The 24,589-nt window shown below is 36.4% G+C and overlaps 1 protein-coding gene across 24 annotated transcripts in view; it reads right to left on the bottom strand.

Moving 5' to 3' along the window:
• GPHN (gephyrin) overlaps nt 1–24,589 on the bottom strand; it is a 750,954-nt gene that overhangs the window by 300,790 nt on the left and 425,575 nt on the right. For 22 of the 24 annotated variants that reach the window (XM_077122754.1, XM_077122739.1, XM_077122741.1 and 19 more), the window contains one exon: nt 21,104–21,198. The exons of the other annotated variants lie outside the window; for them this stretch is intronic. In XM_077122754.1, the coding sequence (XP_076978869.1) occupies nt 21,104–21,162 (59 nt within the window). In that variant the 5' untranslated portion in view covers nt 21,163–21,198. The remainder of the gene's footprint in view (nt 1–21,103; nt 21,199–24,589) is intronic. 24 annotated transcript variants of the gene reach the window in all.

The raw sequence follows: 24,589 nt of genomic DNA, 5'->3' as shown, positions 1-24,589 counted from the left end.
ATAGACAAAACAAAGCACACAAATATAAGAACCATTGGTGTTCCAGAAGGAGAAGAAAAGAGTAAAGGGCTAGGACGAGAAGTTCAGGATATATTGGGGGAAAACTTCCCAACCCTTATAAAGGACATAAATATACAAGTCAAAGAAATCCAAAGAACTCCAAACAGAATAAATCCAAACAGGCCTTCCTCAAGGCACATACTAATCAGTCTGTCAAATGTTGAAGAGAAGCAGAAAATCCTGAAAGCAGCAAGAGAAACACAATCTACTACATACAAGGGAAATCAAATAAGACTGAGTTCAGATTACTCAACTAGAATCCTGGAGGCGAGAAGGCAGTGGTATGATACACTCAAGATCCTGAAAGAGAAAGACTTCCAGCCAGGAATTCTGTACCCAGCCAAATCATCCTTCAAAATTGAGGGAGAGATTAAAGTTTTCACAGACAAAGAAGTCCTGAAAGAATTTGTCAACAAGAGACCGGCCCTACAACAAATACTAAAAGGAGTTTTGCCAGCTGAAAAAAAAAAAGACAAGAGAGGGAGGTCTGGAGGAGGGCAGAGAATTGAAGAGTACCACTAAGGGTAATTTAAATAATACAAAGAGAAAGAGGGAAAAGAATATATAAATCTGACAAATAAAAAAAAGTAAGATGGTGCAATCAAGAAACACCTTTTAAGTAATAACTTTAAATGTTGACGAAACTTACCAATTAAAAGATACAGATTGGCAGAATGGATTAAGAAACATAACCCAGCTATATGTTGCTTACAAGAGACTCATCTTAGACACAAGGATACAAATAGATTGAAAGTGAAGAGATGGAAAAAGATTTTCCATGCAAGTTGCAACCAAAAGAAAGCAGGAGTAGCTATGCTAATATCAGACAAAATAGACTTTAAATGTAAAGATATCACAACAGACAAGGAAGGACACTATATACTAATTAAAGGGTCAATTCACCAAGAAGATACAACAATCATAAATGTTAATGCTTACAATCAAGGAGCTCCAAAGTATATGAGACAAACACTGGCAAAACTGAAGGGAGTGATAGATGTTTCAACAATAATAGTAGGAGACTTCACTACACCACACTTCTCAACAAATAGAACAACCAGACAGAAGATCAACAAGGGAATAGAGAAGTTAATTAACTTGATAAATGAATTAGACCTAATAGACAAATATAGGTCATTGCACTCCAAAGCGCAGGGTTATACATTCTTCTCTAGTGCTCATGGAACATTCTCCAGGATAGGTCATATCTTGGGGTACAAAACAGGTTTTTATATATTTAAAAACATTCAAATTATTCAAAGCACTTTCTCTGATCAAAATGGGATAAGCTAGAAATCAATAACCACCAAAGAACTAGAACATTGACAAACGTACAGAGACTAAATAACACACTCTTAAACAACTAGTGGGTCAAAGAAGAAATTGCTAGAGAAATCAGTAGCTATCTGGAGATGAATGAAAATGAGAATACAACTTATCAGAACTAATGGGATGTGGCAAAGGCTGTGTTGAGAGGGAAAGTTATTGCCTTAAATGCCTATATTATAAAAAAGAAAGAGGAGTTAACAGCAAACCTGAAGGAACTTGAGAAACAGCAACAAACTAACCCCAAAGCAAATAGGAGAAGAGAAATAACAAAGATTAAAGCAGAGATGAATGGGAGAACAAAAGAATAGAAAGAATCAATAAAACCAAAAGTTGGTTCTTTGAGAAAATCCATAAAATTGAAGGGCCACTAGCAAGACTGACAAAGAAAAAAAGAAAAAAGAGAGAAGATGCAAATAAACAAAATCAGAAACGAGAAGGGTGCGTTACCACAGACCCTGAAGAAATAAATCATAAGAGGATACTATGAACAACTACACGCCAACAAACTAGGCAACTTAGATGAAACGGACAAATTCCTGGAGACACGCACACAAGCTACACTGACTTAGGAAGAAACAGAAGATCTGAACAAACCAGTCACAAGCAAAGAGATTCAATCAGTCATCAAAAATGTTCCTACAAAGAAAAGTCCAGGGCCAGATGACTTCACAGGGGAATTTTACCAAACATTCCAGAAAGAACTAACACAGATCCTTTTCAAACTTTTCCAAAAATTTGAGGAAAAAGGAACTCTACCTACTCATTTTATGAAGCTAATATCATTTTAATATCAAAACCAGGTAAGCGGGGCGGGCCGCGGTGGCTCAGCGGGCAAAGTGCTTGCCTGCTATGCCGGAGGACCTCGGTTCGATTCCCGGCCCCAGCCCATGTAACAAAAACGGAGAAACAGAATACAATAAAACAAGAAAATGTTTAAAAAATGTTTCCCTTTCTTCCTTCCTTCCTTCCTTCTATCCTTCCTTCCTTCTCTCTGTCTTTAAAAAAAAAAAAAAAAAAAAAAAAAAACCAGGTAAGATGCTATAAGAAAGGAAAACTACAGGCTAATCTCCCTAATGAACATTGATGCAAAATTCTCAATAAAATATTAGCAAATCGAATCCAATAGTACATTATAAGAATTATACACCATGACCAAGTAGAGTTTATACCAGGAATGCAAGGATGCTTCAACACAAGAAAATCAATTAATATAATCCAGCACATTAACAAATCAAAAGAGAAAAATCACATGACCATCTTGATTGATGCTAAAAAAGCATCTGACAAAATTCAGCATCCTTTTCTGATAAAAATACTTCAAAAGATAGGAATCAAAGGTAACTACCTCAACAGTATAAAGGGAATATATGAAAAACCGATAGCCAGCAATATACTTAATGGAGATAGATTGAAATCCTTCTCCCTAAGATCAGGTACAAGTCAAGAATGCCCACTGTCACCACTATTATTCAACATTGTGCTAGAAGTTCAAGCTAGAGCAATCAGGCAGGACAAAGAAATAAAAGGAATCCAAATTGGAAAAAGAAGAAGTAGAACTCTCATTATTTGCAGATGATATGATACTATACTTGGAAGATCCTAAGACATCTACAGCAAAGTTACTTGAGCTGATAAATAAATTCAGTAAGGTGGTGGGATATACAATTAATGTGCAAAAATTAGTAACATTTCTGTACACAAGCAATGAAGTAGCTGAAGAGTCAGTTAAGGAAAAAATTCCATTCAAAATAGCAACTAAAAGAATCAAGTATTTAGAAATGAACTTAACTAGGGATGTAAAGTACTTGTACACAGAAAACTACATAACATTGCTATAAGAAATCAAAGGAGATCTAAATAGGTGGAAAGACATTCCCTTCTCATGGATAGGAAGGCTAAATATAGTTAAGATGTCAATTCTTCCCAAGTTGAACTACAGATTCAATAGAGGACCAAAAAATTCCAACAACTTACTTTGAAGATTTAGAAAAGCAAACTACTAAATTCATCTGGAAAGGAAAGACACCCTGAACAGCTAAAAGCATCCAAAAAAAAGAAGAAAGTGGGAGGATTAACATTCCCTGACTTTAAAACCTATTATAAAACCACAGTGGTCAAAACAGCACGGTACTGGCACAAAGACAGAAGCATTGACCAATGGAATCAAATTGAGAGTGCAGAAATAGACCACCAAATCTATCGTCAACTGATTTTTGACAAAGCCCCCAAATCCTCTGAACTGGAAGAAAACAGTCTTTTCAATAACTGGGCATGAAAGAACTGGATATCAATAGCCAAGAGAATGAAAGAGGATCCCTATCTTACACCGTACACAAAAATTAACTCAAAATGGATGAAAGATCTAAATATAAGAACTAGCTTCTAGTTCTAGAAGAAAATATAGGGAAACATCTTTAAGACCTAGTAATAGGAGAGAACTTCCTAAACTTTACACCCAAAGCACAAGCAACAAAAGAGAAAATAAGTAAATGGGAATTTCTCAAAATCAAATGCTTCTGCACCTCATAAGATTTTGTCAAAAAGGTGAAGAGGCAGCCAACTCATGGGAGAAAAAATTTGGAAAGCACATATCAGACAAAGGTTTGATTTCCTGTATGTACAAAGAAATCATACAACTCAACAACAAAAGAACAAACAATCCAATTATAAAATGGGCTAAAGATATGAATAGGCATTTTTCTGAAGAGTAAATACAGATGGTTCAAAAGCACATGAAGAGATGCTCATTTTCATTGGCTATAAAGGAAATGCAGGTCGAGACTACAATGAGATACCACCTCACACCTATAAGAATGGCAGCTATTAAACAAACAGGAAGCTACAAATGTTGGGGAGGATGTGGTGAAACTGGGTCGCTTATGCATTGCTGGGAGGAATGTATAATGGTGCAGCCACTGTGGAAGATTGGCTGTTCCTTAGGAAGCTAAATATCAAGGTGCTTTATGTCCCAGCAACAGCACTACTTGGTATATACCCAGAAGAGCTGAAAGCAACGACACAAACAGACATATGCACACCGATTTCACAGCAGCATTATTCACAATCGCCAAAAGATGAAAACAAACCAGATGCCCATCAACAGATGAGTGGACCACCAAAATGTGGTATATACATATGATGGAATATTATGAAGTAGTGAGATAAAATGATGTTCTGAAGCACATGACAAGAAGGATGAGCCTTGAGGACATATTGCTGAGCAAAAGTAGCCAGACCCAAAAGGACAGATATTGTATGATTCCATTTTATGACTAGCATAAAGGTATAATCAGAGGCTTATATATAGGGGACTTAGAGATAAATAGGAGCTAGACTTGGGTGAACTATTAGCTAATGAGGTTGAGCTCCAATTTAAGGGAATAGATAGGAGTGAAGGTAATTCACTAATGGGTCTAGAAGTAATATTACTATACTAAAGATGAACAAGGTTGAAAGGGGTTGTATAGACCTATGTGTCCCACTGGCTCACACAAGAAATATGAATGAGTTCTTGTAAGAATTACTTCAAAGACATGATTCTTGTATAAAGAGTGTTTAAGTTCAGGGTATGGGGGAAAACTACTATTGTATGCTATGAGCTATGTTCAAAAGGAAACCATCAGCACTATGACAGCAACAGCAGAGGTAAATAATGGGGTGAGGGACAAGAGTTAAGAGGAGGTTTAGATCTCCTACTTGGTGAGGGTGTGTTTATTGGTTTTCCTGTCTCTTGGGAACAATGAAATTATCTAAAATTGAGAATGTTGATGGACTGTGGACTTTGGGTGGTCTACATGATGCCCGATGAATGCAGGTAGCTGAAAGACGCACTGACTGAGAAGTAGAATGGTGAACAATGGTGTATACTTATGAACGAAAGCTGCGCTGCTACAAAAAGGAACATTGTTGTGAGGTATGCAACGATGTGAATTAACAAGTTGGATATTTGGTGAGATGAAATAAGTCAGAAACAAAAAAACAACAATGGTATTGTCACCTTTAGAAAATGCTTATAAGAAAACAGAGGCCTAGATTGTAAGCTTTTAGAGCAGACACATTAAGTCCAGAGTGATGATTACTTCTGAATTTTGAGAGGACGTTTTATATATATAACCTGATATTTAGAGATAAGAAAGAAGTCAAACAGGTTGGGGTTAAAGTAATTTAGAACATAGGGGTAAGGAAGACAGTGTCTACATTTTAGAAACACACACATTCTATGAGACCAGTGGAAGAAAGTTTTATTTGATCCGAACTGAAATTTTTTGTAGTGCATAATCTAACTCAACCTATTATATAGTTCATTTGAACAACTGAAACACAGGAAGCACAGAATAAGAAATCAGTCCTTTAATCCTGTATAGATTATTGTAATGCCTGGGAACATCCTAGAGTATATTAAGCAGATAATGAAAAAGTATTGGCAAAGTCCCCTGAGGGAGGGGAGAAAGACTATGGAACTATTAAACCTTACCATCAAACTTTAGGGGCACCCAAATCAATCGGCCATGTCCTTGATCATGAGGCTTACTCTAGTGAAGCTTATGTAGGTAGCGGAGAAGCTTAGACTACCTATAGGCATGCATAAGAGTTACGTCTGAAGTACCTCTTCAGACGTAACTCTTGCTCAGATGTGGCCTCAGTCTCTCTAAGCCCAACTCTGCAAATGAAATCATTGCCCTCTCCCCTACGTGGGGCATGACATCCAGGGGTGAAAGTCTCCCTGGTGACATGGGAGAGGACTCCCAGGGATGAATTCAGACCTGGCATCATGGGATCAACAATTCCATCCTGACCAAAAGGGGGAAAAGAAGTGTAATTAATAAAGGATCAGTGGCAGAGAGTATTCAAGTAGCGTCTAGAGGCTACTCTGCAGGTTGCTGTTATGCAAGCTTTGGGTATGATCCTGCTACCTATCATAACCTGCCAACCCCCAACCAGGACCATTCCAGCCAGTCCTGAAGAACACCCAAGGAATATAAATGATTCCATGGGGGGTCCAGACACTAGAGTGACTTTCCAGAAGCCTACAGCCTCCAGATGGGTCCCTGGTCCAAATACGTCCTGAAACCTAGCCCAGCCTCTCCAGAATATCAGATAGTTCCATCTGCCTACCCCATATTAGTGACAGACCCTTCCAATATGAGAAATTTAGAATTGCTGTAGCCCAAACAACCCCAAAGAGAGGTATGAAAAGATCAAAGGTGATTGTAGAATTATACATAGAAGATAGTACTTAACAAATGAATATGAATGCTGAATCATTAAATTGATATCTCTTTTAGTCTTCAGTATTTTACAGCAGCTAGAAGTAAAAACCTAAAATTGTGAAACTGTAATCCATGTCAAAGTCTGAATTATGTTCTTCAACTAATTGTGCTGTGCTTTGAAATTTATAGCTTTTTTGTATATATTTTATTGTTCACACAAAAAGAAGGAAAGAAAAAGTACACTGTGCTGAAAAAAAGAAGTATTTCAGCCCTCTAGCCTCCTATATTCTGCAGCTAGAAGGAAAAATATGAGGGGATCGTATGGTAGCCCATGACAAACTCTGGGATCTATCCTGTAATCATTTTCTGAAGAGTGCTTTGAAAATTATTGCTTTTTTTTTTCTTTCTTTGTATATATGTTATACTATACAATACAAAAAGTTAAAAAAAACAACAAGGGACTGTATAACTCAATAAATCTTGTGGTGGACAATGACTGTGATTAAGAGCACAAATATAAAAAATTTCTTTCATGAAGTAGAACCAAGTTACTAAACTTTAAGGAATTAATTATGGAGCAGCATATGGGGAAAATGCACCTATTGCAAACTGTGGACAATAATTAACAGTAATATTTTAATATTCTTTCATCAACAGTAACAAATATAACAACAACCAATGATCAATGAAGGGCAATTAAGGGTTATGGAATGTTTTAGATTTTCTCTTTTCTTAGATTAATGAAAATGTTCTAAAATTGACTGCAGTGATAAATGCACAACCACACGATGAAACTGTGAGCCATTAATTATATCCTTTGGATGAACTGTATGGTATATGAATATATCTCAATAAAATTGCATTAGAAAAGAAAAGAAGAAAAAGTAAATGCCAGCCTTTTCTGGATTCATTTTGTAGAGCTTATATAGAACTTATTTTGCATGCAAACCTAAAAAAAAATTATTGGATTGGAGGTGCTCAGGAAAATAAAACAGTTCGATCTTTTTAAACAAGTCAGCAGGGTATAAATATATAGATTCAGAGATATATACTACTATCTTGTGGGGCAGTTCAATAAGGTACTGGGATAGGAAGTGGTAAATCTAAGTTCACAAAGCTAAATGATAGTGTTAGGCTATGAACTCAGAAGTGTGATTTTAAAGTTAGAGCTTTTGATCAATGGTACCAACCAAGATGGAGGGAGTTAACTATAGCCTTTCTCCTCCACTGAAACTGGACAAAATGCAGACTATGACTACCTAAGAACTCTGAAAAGTAAACAATAGTAGGTGGGCTGGGGACTGAAGTCAAAACTTGAAAAACTGCCCTTACTGGGGCCAGGCTCAGTTGCAGACTGCACTTAAAAACTTAATTACGTTATACGCGAAATCTCAGACTAATTCTTGAATGGCGCATGCTCTGGGCATACCCAAACAGTATGGCATAAGCTGAGCCACTAACCACTGAAGGTGAGAAGAAATTGCATTGAAACAGATAGATTGCTAATACAAATAAATTAACATTCTCCAGAGGATTTTTAATAGGACCAAGAGTCTCACAATATAATATTGAAAGTGTTCAGGATACCATTCAAAATTACCTGACATAGAAAGAACTGGAAATTCTGAATAATTCCCATAGGAAAAGACATGCAACAAATGTCAACCCAAGGTGACCCAGATATTGGAAATGTTAAAAATTAATTTTAAGCAGCTATTAAATTCACTGTCCATGATGTAAAGGCCAATGCTTTTAAAATGAATGGGAAAATAAATGTTTTCAGAGGAAAAATAGAAACTGCAAAAAAAAAAAAAACCTATCAAATGGGAACTTTAGAATAAAAATACTATCTCCAAAATAAAAAAAAAATCCTGGACAGGCTCAAAAGCAGAATGGAGATGAAAGAGGAAAAAATTTGCCACTGAACGTGAAGATAGAGCAATAGAAATAATCTAAAGGATACAGAGAAAAAAATGATTTAAAAAATGACAGTGTCAGGGACCTGAGGGGGAATAACAAAAGACCTAACAGTCACATATCATAGCCATTCCAGAAAGAGAGAAGTGATTGGTGCAAAGAAACTATTTGGGAAAACAATGGCTGAAAATTTCCACAAATTGGTAAAAAACATGATTTTGAGATTCAAAAAGCTGAGTGAATGCCAAAAAGATAAATTCAAAGAAAAATCACTCCTGGACAGATTTTAATTTGGTTGGTGAAACCAAAGTTAAAAAAAAAGTTCTTCAAAGCATCCAGGAAAAAATGATACATTACACAAATTAAAATAGCCATTAGAATGGCTGTAGATTTCTCCTTAGGAATCAAAGAGCCAGAACAAGTGGAATATTATTTTTTAAATGCTGAAAGAAAAGAACTGTTACCACAGAATTCTGTTTATAGTGAAAATATCCATCAGGAAGGAAGGTAAGGTAAAGACTTTATTTTTATTATTATTTTTGCCAGCAGACTTGTTCTAAAAACTAGAGCTTTAACTGCTGACAACACAACAACAGTGATCAAACTAACATAACACTAAGAATCAGGTATTATACTAAAAGCTTTACATGGACCAACTCGCTTAATCCAAGGATATTGGTACAATTAAAAAAGCCTCATTATCCATATGAGAAAACCAAAACAAAAAAGAGATTAGTAAATGGTAGAGCCAGAAGAATCCAAACAGACTGGCTTCAGATACCATGATTTTAGCCTTTATAAGCTACCTCATTTTAGTGGACTTCATTTTAATGTGCTCCACAGATAAAGTGTTTTTTACAATTGCAAGTTTTGTGGCAACCCTATGTCAACTAAGTATATCAGCATAATTTTCCCAACAGCATGTGCTCACTTCATGTCTCTGTGTTACATTTTGGTAATTCTCACAACATTTCAAGCTTTTTCATTGTTATTATTATACCTGTTTTGGTGGTTTGTGATCTGTGATCTTTGATGTTACCATTATATTTGTTTTGCATAATTCACCACGTAAAATGGAGAACTTAATTGACAAATAGTGTGTGTGATCTGACTGTTCTGCCAGCTGTTGCCCATTTCTCTCCCTGTCCTCTGGGCTCCCTATTCCCTGAGATGCAACAATACTGAAATTAAGTCGACTGATCCTTACAACAGCCTCTACATGTTCAAGCGAAAGGAAGAGTCACATGTCTATCACTTTAAATCAAAAACCAAACCCGATTAACCTTAGTGAGGAAGGTATATGGAAAGCTGACAGGCTGAAAGCTAGGCCTCTTGTGTGAAACAGCAAAGTTGTAACTGCAAAGAAAAAGTCCCGGAAGGAAATTTAAAGTGCTATTCCAGTGAACAGATGTATGATAAGAAAGCAAAAAAGCCTTATGGCTGATATGGAGAAAGCTTTAGTGGTCTGGATAGAAGAACAAACCAGCCACAGCATTCTCTTAAGCCAAAACCTAACCAGAACAAGGCCCTAACTCCAATTTTATGAAGGCTGAAAGAGGTGTGGATGCTGCAAAATAAAAGTTTGAAGCTAGCAGAGGATAGTTCTTAAAGGAAGACGCCTTCATACTATAAAAGTACAAGGTGAAGCAGCAAGTGCTGATGTAGACGCTGCAGCAAGTTATCCAGATGATCTTGCTAAGATCATTGATGAGGGTGGCCACATCCTCAGATTTTCAATGTAGATGAAACAGCGTTCTATTGGAAGAAGATGCTATCTAGGATTTCATAGCTAGAGAGAAGTTAACACATGGCTTCAAAGCTTCAAAGGACAGGCTGACCCTTTTGTTAGGGGCTAATGCTGCTGCTGAATTTAAGTTGAAGCCAATGCTCATATACCATTCTGAAAATTCTGGGACCCTTAAAAATTATGCTACATCTACCAAATCAACTCTGCCTGTGCTCTGTAAATGGAACAAAGCCTGGGTGACCACACATCTCTTTACAGCATGGTTTACTGAATATTTTAAATCCACGGTTGACACCTATGGCACAGAAAAAAAATATTTCTTTCAGGAATTACTACTCAGTGACAAAGTACCTAGCCAGTCACCCAAGAGCTCTGATGGAGATGTACACTGAGATGAATGCTGTTTTCATGCCTACTAACACAACATCCATTCTTCAGCACATGGATCAAGAAGTCATTTCTACTTGGAAGTCTTATTACTTAATGTATAAGTTAGGGTTCTCTAGAGAAACAGAATCAACAGGAAATATCCGTAAATATAAAATTTATAAAAGTGCCTCACGTAACTGTAAGAACGTAGAGCTCAAAATCTGGAGGGCAGGCTGTGAAGCTGAAGACTCCAATGGGGCATCTGGACAACCTCCAGAAGAGAGGCTTGCCAGCTGAAGCAGGAAGAGAAGAGAAGCTATCTTTTCTGAATCCTCCTTAAAAGCCTTCCATTGATTAGATTATTAATTAGATTAAATGTCACTCATTGCAGAAGATACTCCCTTTGGCTGATTACAAATGGAATCAGCTATAGATGCAGCCAATGCGATCATGATTCAATTCTATGAAATATCCTCATAGCAACAGACAGGCCAGCACATGCCCAACCAGACTAACAGGTACACATGAACCTGACCATGACACTTAAGAAATACATTTATAAGGCTACAGCTCCCATAGATAGTGATCCCTCTGATGGGTCTGGGCAAAGTACATTGAAAACCTTCTTCAAAGGAATCACCATTCTAGATTCCATTAAGAACATTCCTGATTCATGGGAAGAGGTAAAAAATATCAACATTAACAGCAGTTTGGAAGAAGTTGACTCCAAGTGACTGAGGGGTTCAAGACTTCAGTGGAGAAAGTAACTGCAGTTACGGTGGAAATGGCAAGGGAACTAGAATTAGAAGTGGATTCTGAAGAAGTAGTTGAATTGCTGCAATCTTCATTGTAAGACTTTCACGAATGAGTTGCTTCTTAGGGAGGAACAAAGAAAGTGGTTTCTTGACCTGGAATCTGTTCCTGGTGAAAATGCTGTGAGCATTGTTGAAATGACAACAAAGGTTTACAATTTTACATCAACTTAGTTGACAAAGCAGTGGCAGGATCGGAGAGAGGATTGCCTCCAATTTTGAATGAAGTTCTACTGTGGGTAAATTGCTATCAAACAGCATCACGTGCTTCAGAGAACTCTTCTGTGAAAGGAAGAGTCAATCAATGCTGCAAACTTCATTGTTGTCTTATTTTAGAAATTGCTACAGCCACAGCAACTTCTAGCCTGATCAACACTGAGGCAAGAAAACCTCCAACAGCTACAAGACTATGACTCTCTGAAGGCTTAGATGGTGGTTAGCATATTTTAGCAATAGTGTTTCATTGAATTACATATGTTGTTGTTTTGTTTTTAAGTTAAAATGCTATAAATTGCAGGATTTCTGGGAAGATGGTGGAATAAAATAGGCTGAGTTCACCCGTCCTGCTCCAAGGAACAGCTACAGAAATAACAGAAAAATGACTGGGACAATGATTCCAGGGTAAAAATGACTTGAAAGGGTCTTATAAACCTCATAGGAAGGTCCTGGATGAAAAAGTTGAAGAACTGAGATGCAGAGGAAATGGAGACCATCCAGCTAGTGCAAAGAGCCTAACACACCCCATTTGAAATGGACACTAGGAGTCCTCAGGAGTGAATGCACAAAGCAGAGACTAGGAAGTAAGTCAAGCTGCATTCCTTGAACGAACGTGACACACTGACGTGGGCCGTCACCATCGTGCCCTGCAACCCGCCCCCCAGGTGCTCCATGTACCTGAGCCCTGCTTCTCACCCATGACCCCCATGTGACCTGGGACTTGCCACCCTTGCGTTCTGCATTCTGCTCCTGCACAACTCCACCCCCCGGCCTGTGTTACCCACACATGCATGCACCAGCACCCTGACCCCAAGCGTCCCAATCTCTGTGTCCTGATCCTCACAACCCCCACTCTTCATGCATGTACCTGTGCCTTGCCTGTGTACCTGCCTCTACGTACCCACCCCATACCCTCTTGGTCTCAGTGCCCCGCCCCATGTCTCACACACCTGCACAGCCCCAATCCACCTCCCACCATGCCCTGCCTCCATGTCCCCTATGCTGTGTACTGCCCCAGCACTTCGAGGTTTGTCTGAACTGCCATCTGCCATCACAGTTCCCATGTCACTTTCCCACAACCCTGTGAGTCACCCCTATGTTCCTGGGTACCACCAGAGGACATTCGCCACATGCCCTGCTCTGAATTGCACCTCAACACTGCACCACTGTGCCCCGCCCCATACACCTCATTCTGCCATGCCCAACTCTCAAATACAAAGCCTTAGACTACTGAGGGACATCAACTTCCAAAGTAACCCAATCAAGATATTTAAATTCCTCATAGGCAACAGAAAATCACAAAGCATATGAACATGCAGATAGATAAAGCCCAGCCTGTTGACCAGATTAAAACACTGGAGGACACACAGAATTTGGAACAACTAATCACAGATGTTCATACAACTCTACTAAATAAATTCAATATGCTGGCTAATGACATAAAGGAGATCAAGAAGACTAGAAGAGCATAAGGAATAATTTGAAATAAACAGAAAATTAGCAGATATGACAGATATAAAAGATACTGTAGAGCAAATAAAAAATATACTAGAGAAATACAACAGCAGATTTGAAGAGGCAAAAGAAAGAACAAGCAAACTAGAGGTCGGAACAATTGATTTAGATTGCACAAAAGAACAAATGTGAAAAAAGGCAGAAAAATTTGAATTGGATCTTTGGGAAATGATGGACAACAGGAAGCACACAAATATAAGAATCATTAGTGTCCCAGAAGGAGAAGAGAAGAGTAAAGGGCTAGGAAGATTAGTTGAGGAGATAATGGGGTGACACTTTCCAAACCTTATAAAAGATATAAATATGCAAATCAAAGAAGCCCAATGGACTGCCAAAAGAATATACCCAACTAGAAAGACACATACTAATTAGTCTGCCAAATTTTTGAAGAAAAGCAGAAAACCTGAAGGTGGCAAGAGAGAAGTGAACTACTACATACAAGCTGTGCTAGTCTGAAACTGGTGTGTACCCCAGAAAAGCCATGTTCTTTGAATCTGATCCAATATGGCTGAGTGCGATCTTTTTTTTCTTAATATTTTTATTGAAAAATATTCACCTGATAGCTTATACATGGCGTATAATCGATGGCTCACAATATCGTCACATAGTTGTGTATTCATTACCATGATCATTTTTTAGAACATCAGCATCACTTCAAAAAAGAAATAAAGAAAAAAAAAGAAAAAGCTAATACATCCCATACTTCTTACCCCTCCCTCTCATTGACCACTAGTATTTCCATCTGTCCAAATTATTTTTGGGTGAGATATTTTGATGGAGTTGTTTCCGTGGAGAGGTGACATACCCAGTCGTGGGTGGGACCTTTTAATTAGGTGGTTCCTATGGACAGGTCTTGCCAACCATTCAAGGGGAGTTGCATACTGGAGTCCTTTAAGAAGGAATCATTTTATAAAAAGCTTTAGAGCCCACACTACCAGAAACCTTTGGAGGTGCAGAAGGAAGGTGCCACCAGGGAAGCCATTTGAAGAAGCCAGTAGACAAAGCTACCAGATTCACCACATGCATTCCCAGTTGATTGTGGTCTACAGAAGCCAAACATCCCAGCAGACACTAGCCACATGTCTTCCCAGCTGACAGAGGTGTCACCATCAACCTTTCTTGAGGGAAGGTAACCTCTTGTTGTTGTCTTAATTTGGACATTTTCACGGTCTTACACCTGTAAACTTGTAATTTAATAAATTCCCTTTTAAAAAACCATTCAATTTCTGGTATATTGTATTCAGGCAGGTTTAACAAACTAATACACAAGGGAAAGTATGTAAGACTGAGTTTGGACTACTTAACAGGCAGCACAGAGGTGAGAAGGCAGTGATATGATATATTTAAGAGACTGAAAGAGAAAGACTTCCTGCTAAGAATTCTGTACCCACCCAAACTGTTCTTCAAAAGTGAGGAAAAGATAAACCTTTTCACAAACAAGTGCTGAGAGAATATGTCAACAAGAGACTAGCCTACAAAAAATACTAAAGGGAGTTATGTTGGCTGAAAAAAAAGGGACAGGAGAGGGAGGTCTGATGGAGGGTACAGAATTGGAGAGTACTAGTAAGGGTAATTTAAAGGGTAAAAAGAGAAAGAGGGAAAAGAATATATAGATCTGACAAGTAAAATCCAAAAGATAAGATGGTAGATTCAGATATGCCTTTACAATAATAACTTTGAATGTTCATGGACTAAACTCACCAATTAGAAGATAGAGATTGGCAGAATGGATTAAGAAATATGATCCATCTATATGCTGCTTACAAGAGATTCATCTTAGTCCCAAGGATACAAATAGATGGAATTTGAAAGGATGGAAAAAAGATGTTCCATGCAAACTGTAACCTAAAGAAAGCAGGAGCAGCTATATTAATATCAGACAAAATGGACTTTAAATGTAAAGAAGCCATAAGAGACAAAGAAAGACAGTAAATATTAATAAAAGGGACAATTCACCAAGAAGTAACAAATGTGAATGTTTATACTCTCAATCAAGGAACTCCAAAGTACACAAAACAAACATTAGCAAAACTGAAGGGAACAACAGACAGCTCAACAATAATAGTGGAAGATTTCAATACACCACTCTCCTCTATAGATAGAACAACCAGACAGAAGATCAACAAGGAATAGAGAACTTAAACAATCTGATAAATGAGTTAGACTTAACAGACACTTATAAATCGTTATACCCCAAACACTAGGATATTCATTCTTCTTTAGTGCTTATGGAATATTCTCCGGGATAAATCATATGCTGGGGCACAAAACAAGTCTTTATAAATTTAAAAACTCTGAAATTATTCAAAGCACTTCCTCTGAACACAATGGATGAAGCTGGAAATCAATAGCCTCCAAAGAACCAGAGCTTTCAACAAATATATGGAGACTAAATAACACACTCTTGAAATAAATAATGGATCAAAGAAGAAATTATAGAGAAATTGGTAATTGTATGGAGACAAATGAAAATGAGAATACAACACATCAGTATGTATGGAATGTGGCAAAGGCAGTACTGAAAGGGAAATTTATTGCCTTAAATGTCTATATTGAAAAAGAAGAAAGAGCACAAATCGAGGGCTTAACTGCTCACCTGGAGGAACTAGAGAAAGAACAGCAAACTAACTCCAAAGCAAAAAGAAGAAGAGAAATAATGATGAATAAAGCAGAATTAAATGAACTGGAGAACAAAAGAACAAGAGAAAGAATCAAGAAAATCAAAAGTTGGTTCTTTGAGAAAATCAATAAAATCGACAGACCCCTACCTAGGCTAACAAAGAAAAAAAAAGAGAGGATGAAAATAAACAAAATCAGAAATGAGAGGGCAGCTATTATCACAGACCCTAAAGAAATAAAAAAATCATAACAGTATACTATGAACAATTATATGCCAACAAACTAGATGCAGATGAAATAGACAAATTCCTAAAAACACACGAAAAAGCTACACTGACTCAAGAAGAAATCGAAGATCTCAACAAACCAGTTACAAGTAAAGAGATTCAATTAGTAATGAGAAATCTTTCTACAAAGAAAAGCCCAGGATCAGGTAGCTTCACAGGGAATTTTATCAAACATTCTAAAAAGAACTAACATCCATCCTGCTCAAACTCTTTCAAAGTACTGAGGAAAAACGTACACTATCTAATTCATTTTATGAGTTCAACATCACTGTAATATGAAAATCAGGTAAAGATGGTATAAGAAAGGAAAACTACAGGCTAATCTCTCTAATGAATACAGATGTAAAAATTCTCATTAAAATACTAGCAAATCGAATCTAGCGACACATTAAAAGAATTATACACCAGGACCAAGTGGAGTTGATAACAGGAATGCAAGGGTGGTTCAACCCAAGAAAATCAGTTAATGTAATACAGCACATTAACAAATTGAAAGGGAAAAAAATCACACTATCATCTCAATTGATGCTGAGAAAGTATTCGACAAAATTCAACATCTTTTCCTAATAAAAACACTTCAAAAGGTACGGATAAAAGCAAAGTTCCTCAATATGTTAAAAGGCATATATGAAAAACCCATAGCTAGGCTCACACTCAATGATGAGAGACTGAAAGCCTTCTCCCTAAGTATGGGAATGAGACAAGGATGCCCTCTGTTACCATTATTTCGCAACATTATACTGGAAGTTCTAGCTAGAGCAATCAAACAAGAAAAAAAGAAATAAAAAGCATTCAAATCAGAAAGGAAGAAGTAAAACTTTCATTATTTGCAGATGACATGATACTATAATTGGAAAATCCTGAGAAATCTACAACAAAGCGTCCTGAGCTAATAAATTCAGCAAAGTGGTGGGATATTCAACATTCAGGATGTTGAATTTTGTCGAATACTTTCTCAGCATCGAGATGATCATGTGATTTTTTTCCTTTCAATTTGTTAATGTGCTGTATTACATTAACTGAATTATTTGAATTTTTTCACATTCAAATAGTAGCTAAAAGTATAAGGTATCTAGGAATAAACTTAACAGGGGATGTAAAGGACCTGCACAAAGAAAACTATATAACATTGCTAAAAGAAATCTAAGAAGATCTAAATAGGTCTCATGGACAGGAAGGTTGAATGTCCTTATGATGTCAATTCTATCCAAATTTACAGATTCAACACAGTGACCAAGAAAATTCCAACAATCTACTCTGAAGGTTTGCAAAAGCTGGTTATCAAATTCATTAGGAAGGGAAAGAGACCTTAGAGTGCTAAAAATATCCTTAAAAAGAATGACACAGGAGGATTAATAGTGTCAGTTTTGATTATCTTTCTCTAGTGGTAGCACAGCTCAGGAAGAACGAAAATGTGTTTTAAATTAAAATAATTCCCCTAAACGGTGTTTTGGAATATTATGGAATAATTGGATTTGACTTCAGCTACTGTATGAGACCAAGGAAGAGAAGTTTATTTTGTCTAAAACCTACATTTTTCTAGCACGTAATCTAACTCAACCTGTCTGCACAGACCCTTTAAACAACTCAAACACATGGAGCCCAAAATGGGAATGTGGGCTTATAATTCTGTACAGCTTAATGTAATGTCTGGAAACATTCTAGACTATGTTGATCAGAAAAGTAAAAAGTATTGGCAAAGTCCCTTGAGGGAGGGGAGGAAAAATATGGAACTACTAAACTATCACCAAAGAAACTTCTGATACTGTCCCTTATGTTCGATATAGTATAAAGTACAAAGCTCTTGATCTTGAGGCTTGCTCTTATGAAGCCTTTTGCTGTAGCAGAGAAGCTAAGCCTACCTATAGTTATGCCTAAGTGTTACTTCCAGAGGACCACTTTTGTTGCTCAGGGTGGCCTCTCTCTAAACTCAACTATGCAAGTAAAATCATTACCCTCCCCTCTATGGGGAACATGACATCCAGGGGTGAAAGTCTCCCTGGCAAACTATGGGATTGAAAATGCCTTCCTGACCAAAATGGGAAAGAAAGGTATTAGTGGCTGAGAGGGTTCAGATAGAGTCGTGTGGCTACTCTGGAGACTACTCTTATGCAAGTTTCAGCTAGATATTGCTATTTATCATAGTTTGCCAAATCCTAACCAAATCATTCCTGCCAAAACCTAAAGAACACTTAGGACTTTATATGAGAGCCTACAAAGGTTGTATGCACTATGATTACTTTTCAGAGACCTACAACCTCCAGATAGGTTCCAAGACCAGCTAAGTCCTGAGACCCAGGGGGGTTAGCCTCTCCAGAACACCAACTAGTTTCATCCCCCTAACCCATATTATTGATACCCCTTTCCAACATGAAAAAGTTAGAATGGGCATAGTCCAAATACCCCTAAAGATTGGGAGAAAGATCAAAGTGGAGTCATAACAGGGAAGATACGATTTAACAAACAAGTATGACTGCTGAATCACTGTATTGTAATTTCTTTTAGTCTCCAGTGTCTTAGAGCAGCTAGAGGGAAAAACCCAAAATTGTGAAACTGTAACCCATACCAAACTCTGAATTCTGTTCTATAACTAATTGTTGTGATGTACTTTGAAATTTATTGCTTTTTTGAATATGTTATTTTCCACAATAAAAAATGTTATTGCGCACAGACTAGACTACAGTAAAGCGTTGTTTGAAACCAAATCTCCAATATCTCTGAGGTATGCCTGTTCTTATTACCTTTCAACCTTTCTGTACAAAAACAACTACAGTATATGAAGTTATCAAGTAGATGAGAACCATTTGAAACATCAGATTTAGAGATTTCAAAAATTATTTTTGTTCAAATGCTGTTTTTAAGAGTTAAAAGTAGGAAGTAGTGTACCAATCTAATGTATTACTTTACTTGGAAAAAGTTGTCATCAGGACTAGGGTGGAACATTGATTTATAAATAGCAACAACAACAAACATTTTTACTATGTGCCAGAAGTTGTTTGAGAGGCTGAGGATGTAAAAATGAATAAGATAAAAGCCATTGCTATTAAGGACTGTCTACAATATAGGTAAGACAGATGAGTAAATAACTAATTGTAATAGAGCAAGATGTGCTATAACAGAAGCATGTATGAAGCCTAAAGAAAAATACAGGATATAAAAGCTATAGGAGGAAGCACCAATCTAATCATGGACGTTGTTATAAAAAAAAAAATTAAAGAAGGCTTTGAGAAGCACATAAAATGAATGTGTAGAGAAATAGCCAATAATTTCATTTTCCATAAGTAATGCAGACTACTGATTTTGTTTAATATTTGTAAATAAATTCTGTAGTTGAACAAGAGTGAATAGAAAGAAAAGTCAATAGAAGCTGCTCACATGCTATGCATACGTTTTAACTTTCAAAACCTTCAGAATAAAGATGAAGGATCTATTTCAAAATATTCAGAATCAGCTCCTGCTGATTAATTTTCTACTCACTCAGTAGTACACTGCCCTGTAATTCTGATAAAACAGAATGTAGAAGAGGAAGTAATGTAGAAAAGTTTTACAATAAGATAAGATGTAATATTTCTATCCTGGATCAGGAAAGCTATATTCTAAATTCAAAAGCTATCTTAATAGCCGCAAAGGAAAATTTCTCCAGTTAAGCTATGGGATACTTAAGGTGGGGACATATCTTATTTTCCTAGTATCTCTAATGTTTGTCGTGGGGCCTGGTAATTAAGCATATTATTTGGTTTGCTGAATTATATTTGTTATAAAAGAATTAACAAGAGATAAAGTTTAATTCTTTCTTGACTATATTCCTTATATACCAGAAAGAATTTTGTTATGTTCATTACTAAATTCCAGAGGAAAAATGGAATCAAATGTTACCCTTAACCCATATATGTAGATAACATAAACAAGGCTTGACAAACAAGAACAGCATAAAAGTATCACCTGAGCTCCTTGAAGATCAGCATGAACTTTTAAATTTAAAATCTCTATCATGCTATTTTCTTTTTTTGCTCTAATTAAAGTTAAATATTATATAGTGTATGTGACAGCAAAGAGGATACAGAACTAATGACCCATTCACATTCTCCTGTGGTTGTACTTCCATCAGCTGCCATTAATGGGATATAAGCTTAGATTCAGTTACAGAGAGAACATTATGACTCATATTCCATATAATTAAATGGATTTATTTACTTTTATATTCCTAGTGCACACAAAATACATAAATGGTATAAATAATAATTTTGACACAGCGAAATTATAAGGTTACCACATATTTTTAGGTTGCTCTGCGATCAACTGCCTATCAATCAACAGATTAATTAAATCAACAGATTCAAAGTTGACACTTCTATATTTAACTTAAATGATGTATGCTGTTCTCATTTAGGGACTTTTAATCTAAGAGTTCCTAATATAGTAACAAATAAATAACTAAACTATCAGATTCAAGATAGATGTGTCAACAAAGGCAGAGTTTTAAAAATCGAAATTTAATATAATTTAAATAAACTATGGTCAGTAGTGAGATATATACATATTCCAATTCAGCTTTTTTTCATGACCACATATCCCATATGTCTATTCACAAATTGTAACAAAAGCTCCTAATTTAAGGACAAGTTATTTCAATAAACTCTGTTACTTATTATAATTAAATTATTAATTAGCAACAATTAATTAATATCAATTGATGTTTACAAATAAGCACAAAAAAGAAAACTTCTGTATCTTGATAAAGTGAACTCTTCGCTGGGTTGGAATTGACAACTTTTCATAGTATATAACTTTAGCAGTAATATAATATTCAGTAATATAAATATTCTAAACGTTTAGGTCATAACATGCAAAAACAGAAAAAAAAGCTCTTGAAGGAAGCTATGGCCAAAATGCAGCCACACATTTTCTAACCCGGAAGAAACAAAGGTGGGGGGCAAGTAAGTGTTCTTTGGTTTTTCAATCTATTACGGTGATTAGTGGTAGGGAATTAATTTTCTTTGCAGTGTTTCATGACTTTCTTACCTAGAGAGCATGCCCAGAGGTGTAACATTAAGTGATCCCATCAGCATTGCCAGGGCCATACCTGGTGCTTCCCGTTCTATTACTTCTTTTGTGGCCTGCAATTAAAGATTAAATAGCAGACTGAGTGAAATTAGGCAAATAGAAGGAAGGAAGAGTAATAAAATTCACTTAAAAACTATAAACTGTGCTTTCCATAAATCACACTTTCCAGTTTCCTAATGATTTATCTTTTTAAGGCATTAGGACTCAGCTCTTTATGACCACTGAGGAAATGCTGAAGACAAGGAAAATCCAGTGAATAATTATATTAGCAGTCCTTCCTTATCCCCTTTAGCTCAAGAGTATTTGATAGATTTCTCATCTTGCTTAATAATTATAATAAAAAAGATGAAGCTCAGTCTGCTAAAAAGGCTCAATAGGTTTTTTTTTTTTTTGCATGCTGTATGGTGGGGTCACATTTCATTATTTTCCCATGTGAGTATCCCTTATTGCAGTACCATTTGTTGAATTTTTGTTTGTTTGTTTTTTGGGAAGTGCATGGACCAGGAATTGAACCCAAGTCTCCTGCATGGTAGATGAGAATTCTACCACTGAACTACCCTTGCACTTCCCTCAATAGGTTTTTATAGGGTAAAAAATCCAGGTATTTTTCTGTTTATTGCTCCAGCAATAATTAATTCCTGAGAACTCGAGACCATCTTATATACCCCCACCTATATAATGTTATGATATGATTAAAATGAACTAAGAAATCACAAAGTTAACATTCCCCTATGTACTAGCTAGAAGAAAAATTCTAGATTTACCATCTTCTATATCATCAGTATAAATTAACCACCTGATCATTTTTTAAAAGAAGTTATTAAGTGATAGGCTTTAACCAAATATTAGAAATTTTAGGATAAGGTATTCTTACAACAAAGTATAGTTAAACCTGTGATATGCTAGTAAGAAGACAAGGAAATTTCATTTCTAAGGGTCAATCAAAATAGGTATATATTTTTCATACTGTAATGATCAAGATGGATTTTCTACTAAAAGTTTGGGATGAAATAGATGATAGTCTATTTCTAGTCTGGTTTCTATGAATTAAGTAGGTTATAATAATTGGAAACAAAAGAAGAATAAAATTTGTAAAACAAGGTATTTCAGTTAATAAGAAGAATCGCAAACAAACAAAAAAAGTAAATAATAGGGGAATATAAGGGAAGGTTTGCATTTCATTATTTCATTGGACATAGAGTGATGGTCCCAATGGTCCCAAATTAAAATGTAGCTCAAGGAAAAATTTAGATTGAGGACTTGGCAAAGCTGTTAAAATGCATTAAATATGTATTAGATGTTAATTGATATTATAAATAAACTTTTAGGATGAATATAAATTAGTTAATTTCTTACAATTATGTAGACCACAGGATTACCAGAATTGATGTAATCTACTAGTTCACTGAATCCCAGCACAACATAATTAGGGCAGATATCCCAAAGAAAGATCATGACCAGATGCTCCCAAGAACTCAATAAAATTTGCTTTAAAAATAGGGATCTACAGGTGGCAGAAAAGGAAATTCTTTAATTCTGACAAATAAAATCTAGTAGGCCTACCTGGAGGTACCCATACCAAGCCCCACATCAGCAAAACCAGTAAGTCAGTTTCTAGTCCCTGCAAAAGCTGGGCTTGTCTGGAAAACAATTTAAATCAGCCAATCAGCCACTGCCAACTCCCTATTCTTACTCCAGCTAACCTCCTCATTGCTAAGCAACTGCCTGCACTAACCATATTGGGAAATGCAGTTTGTATTAACCAGTGAAAATTTCCTTCTAATGAACTTCTTTGTTCTGTCTATATTAAAGCCCACTGCTCTCTTTGTACAGTAAAATTGCTTTCTACCTTGTGGCTATTGGAATCTCCCCAGTTCATGAATTGATTCAATAAAGCTCTGAGATCTAACCAAATTTTGTTCAAGTTTTTATATTAGCAGTTATTTTGGTGACCATGAAGGGACCTGAAGGAAACTGCTTGATGATGGCAAATAACCTGAATCTATCAACAGGCATGGTGTTCAACTGGAACCCATTATGTTCACTGTCCTTCTCACTGTCCCATGGGTGTCACAGGTGACTTCCTATTGGTCCGAACTATACTCTTTTTTGGTGTGAGATCTCTAATCTCACTGAGTTCCTGTTCAGGGGTTAAGGGGACAATTATTTTCAGCAGTAAGGTCTCTTATAAGGGATCTGAGTCCTTAGCCTTTGGTTTTGTTCCACTGTGGGGTCTGCAGCATTTCTGCTGCTGGTTTGGTATTAGATCCTCAAATTCTAAGAGCATTCCTACAGCCAGCACACCAGCAACTTTTATGTTTGAGATTTATGGAGCACAGAGTTTTGCCGGCTTAACTAAATGGCAAAACAGCACTAAGGATAACTTAGAATTACAATGGCTCTTATGGGGAACTTTTCAGCTGAAGCTTAGAAGTGTACTTGAAAAAGCAGGCTCCTGAATAAGGCAGGACCAGTGGGATGCCTATTTCAATTGGTATGCTGAGCCGTCCAACAAACTTTTTAAAGGACTCCTTAAAAAAAGAAAAGGAGAAATTAAAGGCTCAAACCCTTAATGTCAAGGAGCATTCTGCTTGCACCTCTCCTACCCCCACTGTTCCTTCTCTTTACCTACTTTTGCCTGAATATCCCATCTCCATTAACACACTAACAGAGCTACCCTACTTTCCAGATGAGGAATTTAAACAGTCATCTTTTAAAGTTAGATCCCCTGAAGTGACTGAAGAACCAACACAAATAACTTTCTCTCCCCAGTCAAAGGCTGAATTACAAGATACACTCAAGGAATTTCCCATGCTCCTGGAATAGCTTCAAAAATTCTATGTGGAATTAAAAATACTTATAGGAGGCTACAACTTTGGGCTGCCAGATCTTTATTAATTGATCCACATGAAGCTCAAAAAATGGATGTATGAGGCAAACTTGCTGGAGTTTGAAGAAGATATTTAAAACCCCCAAATCTTCAGCACCAACTCAGCACCAACTACCCAAGGGCATGAAAAAGCTAAAAAAATTCATAGCATCACAGCTGATTTACTAAAAGCCATTCTTAAAATTTTTCCAATATGCATTGATTAGTCAATCATTCAAATCTATAAGCAAATAAACAAACAAAAAAATGACTCTGTGACAGATTTTAAAACTTGATAAGAAACGCTTTTTCTTTCAGTGGGGCCAGTACTTCCAGAACATCAACTACTTCTATCCCTTACCCTGTATTATCGACACCCGTTCCCAACATGAAAAAGTTAGAATGGGCAGAGCCCGAATAACCCTAAAGATTGGGATAAGGATCAGAGGAGAAGGTGCACTTATAACAGAGAAGACAAGATTTCACAAATGAGTATGACTGCTGAATCATTATATTGATATTTCTTTTAGTCTCTACTGTCTTGAAATAGCTAGAAGGAAAAACTTAAAATTGTG

This window comes from Tamandua tetradactyla, chromosome 12 (assembly GCF_023851605.1).
Source record: "Tamandua tetradactyla isolate mTamTet1 chromosome 12, mTamTet1.pri, whole genome shotgun sequence".
NCBI classification, from domain to species: domain Eukaryota; kingdom Metazoa; phylum Chordata; class Mammalia; order Pilosa; family Myrmecophagidae; genus Tamandua; species Tamandua tetradactyla.
This window is presented reverse-complemented; position numbering and strand designations above follow the sequence as displayed.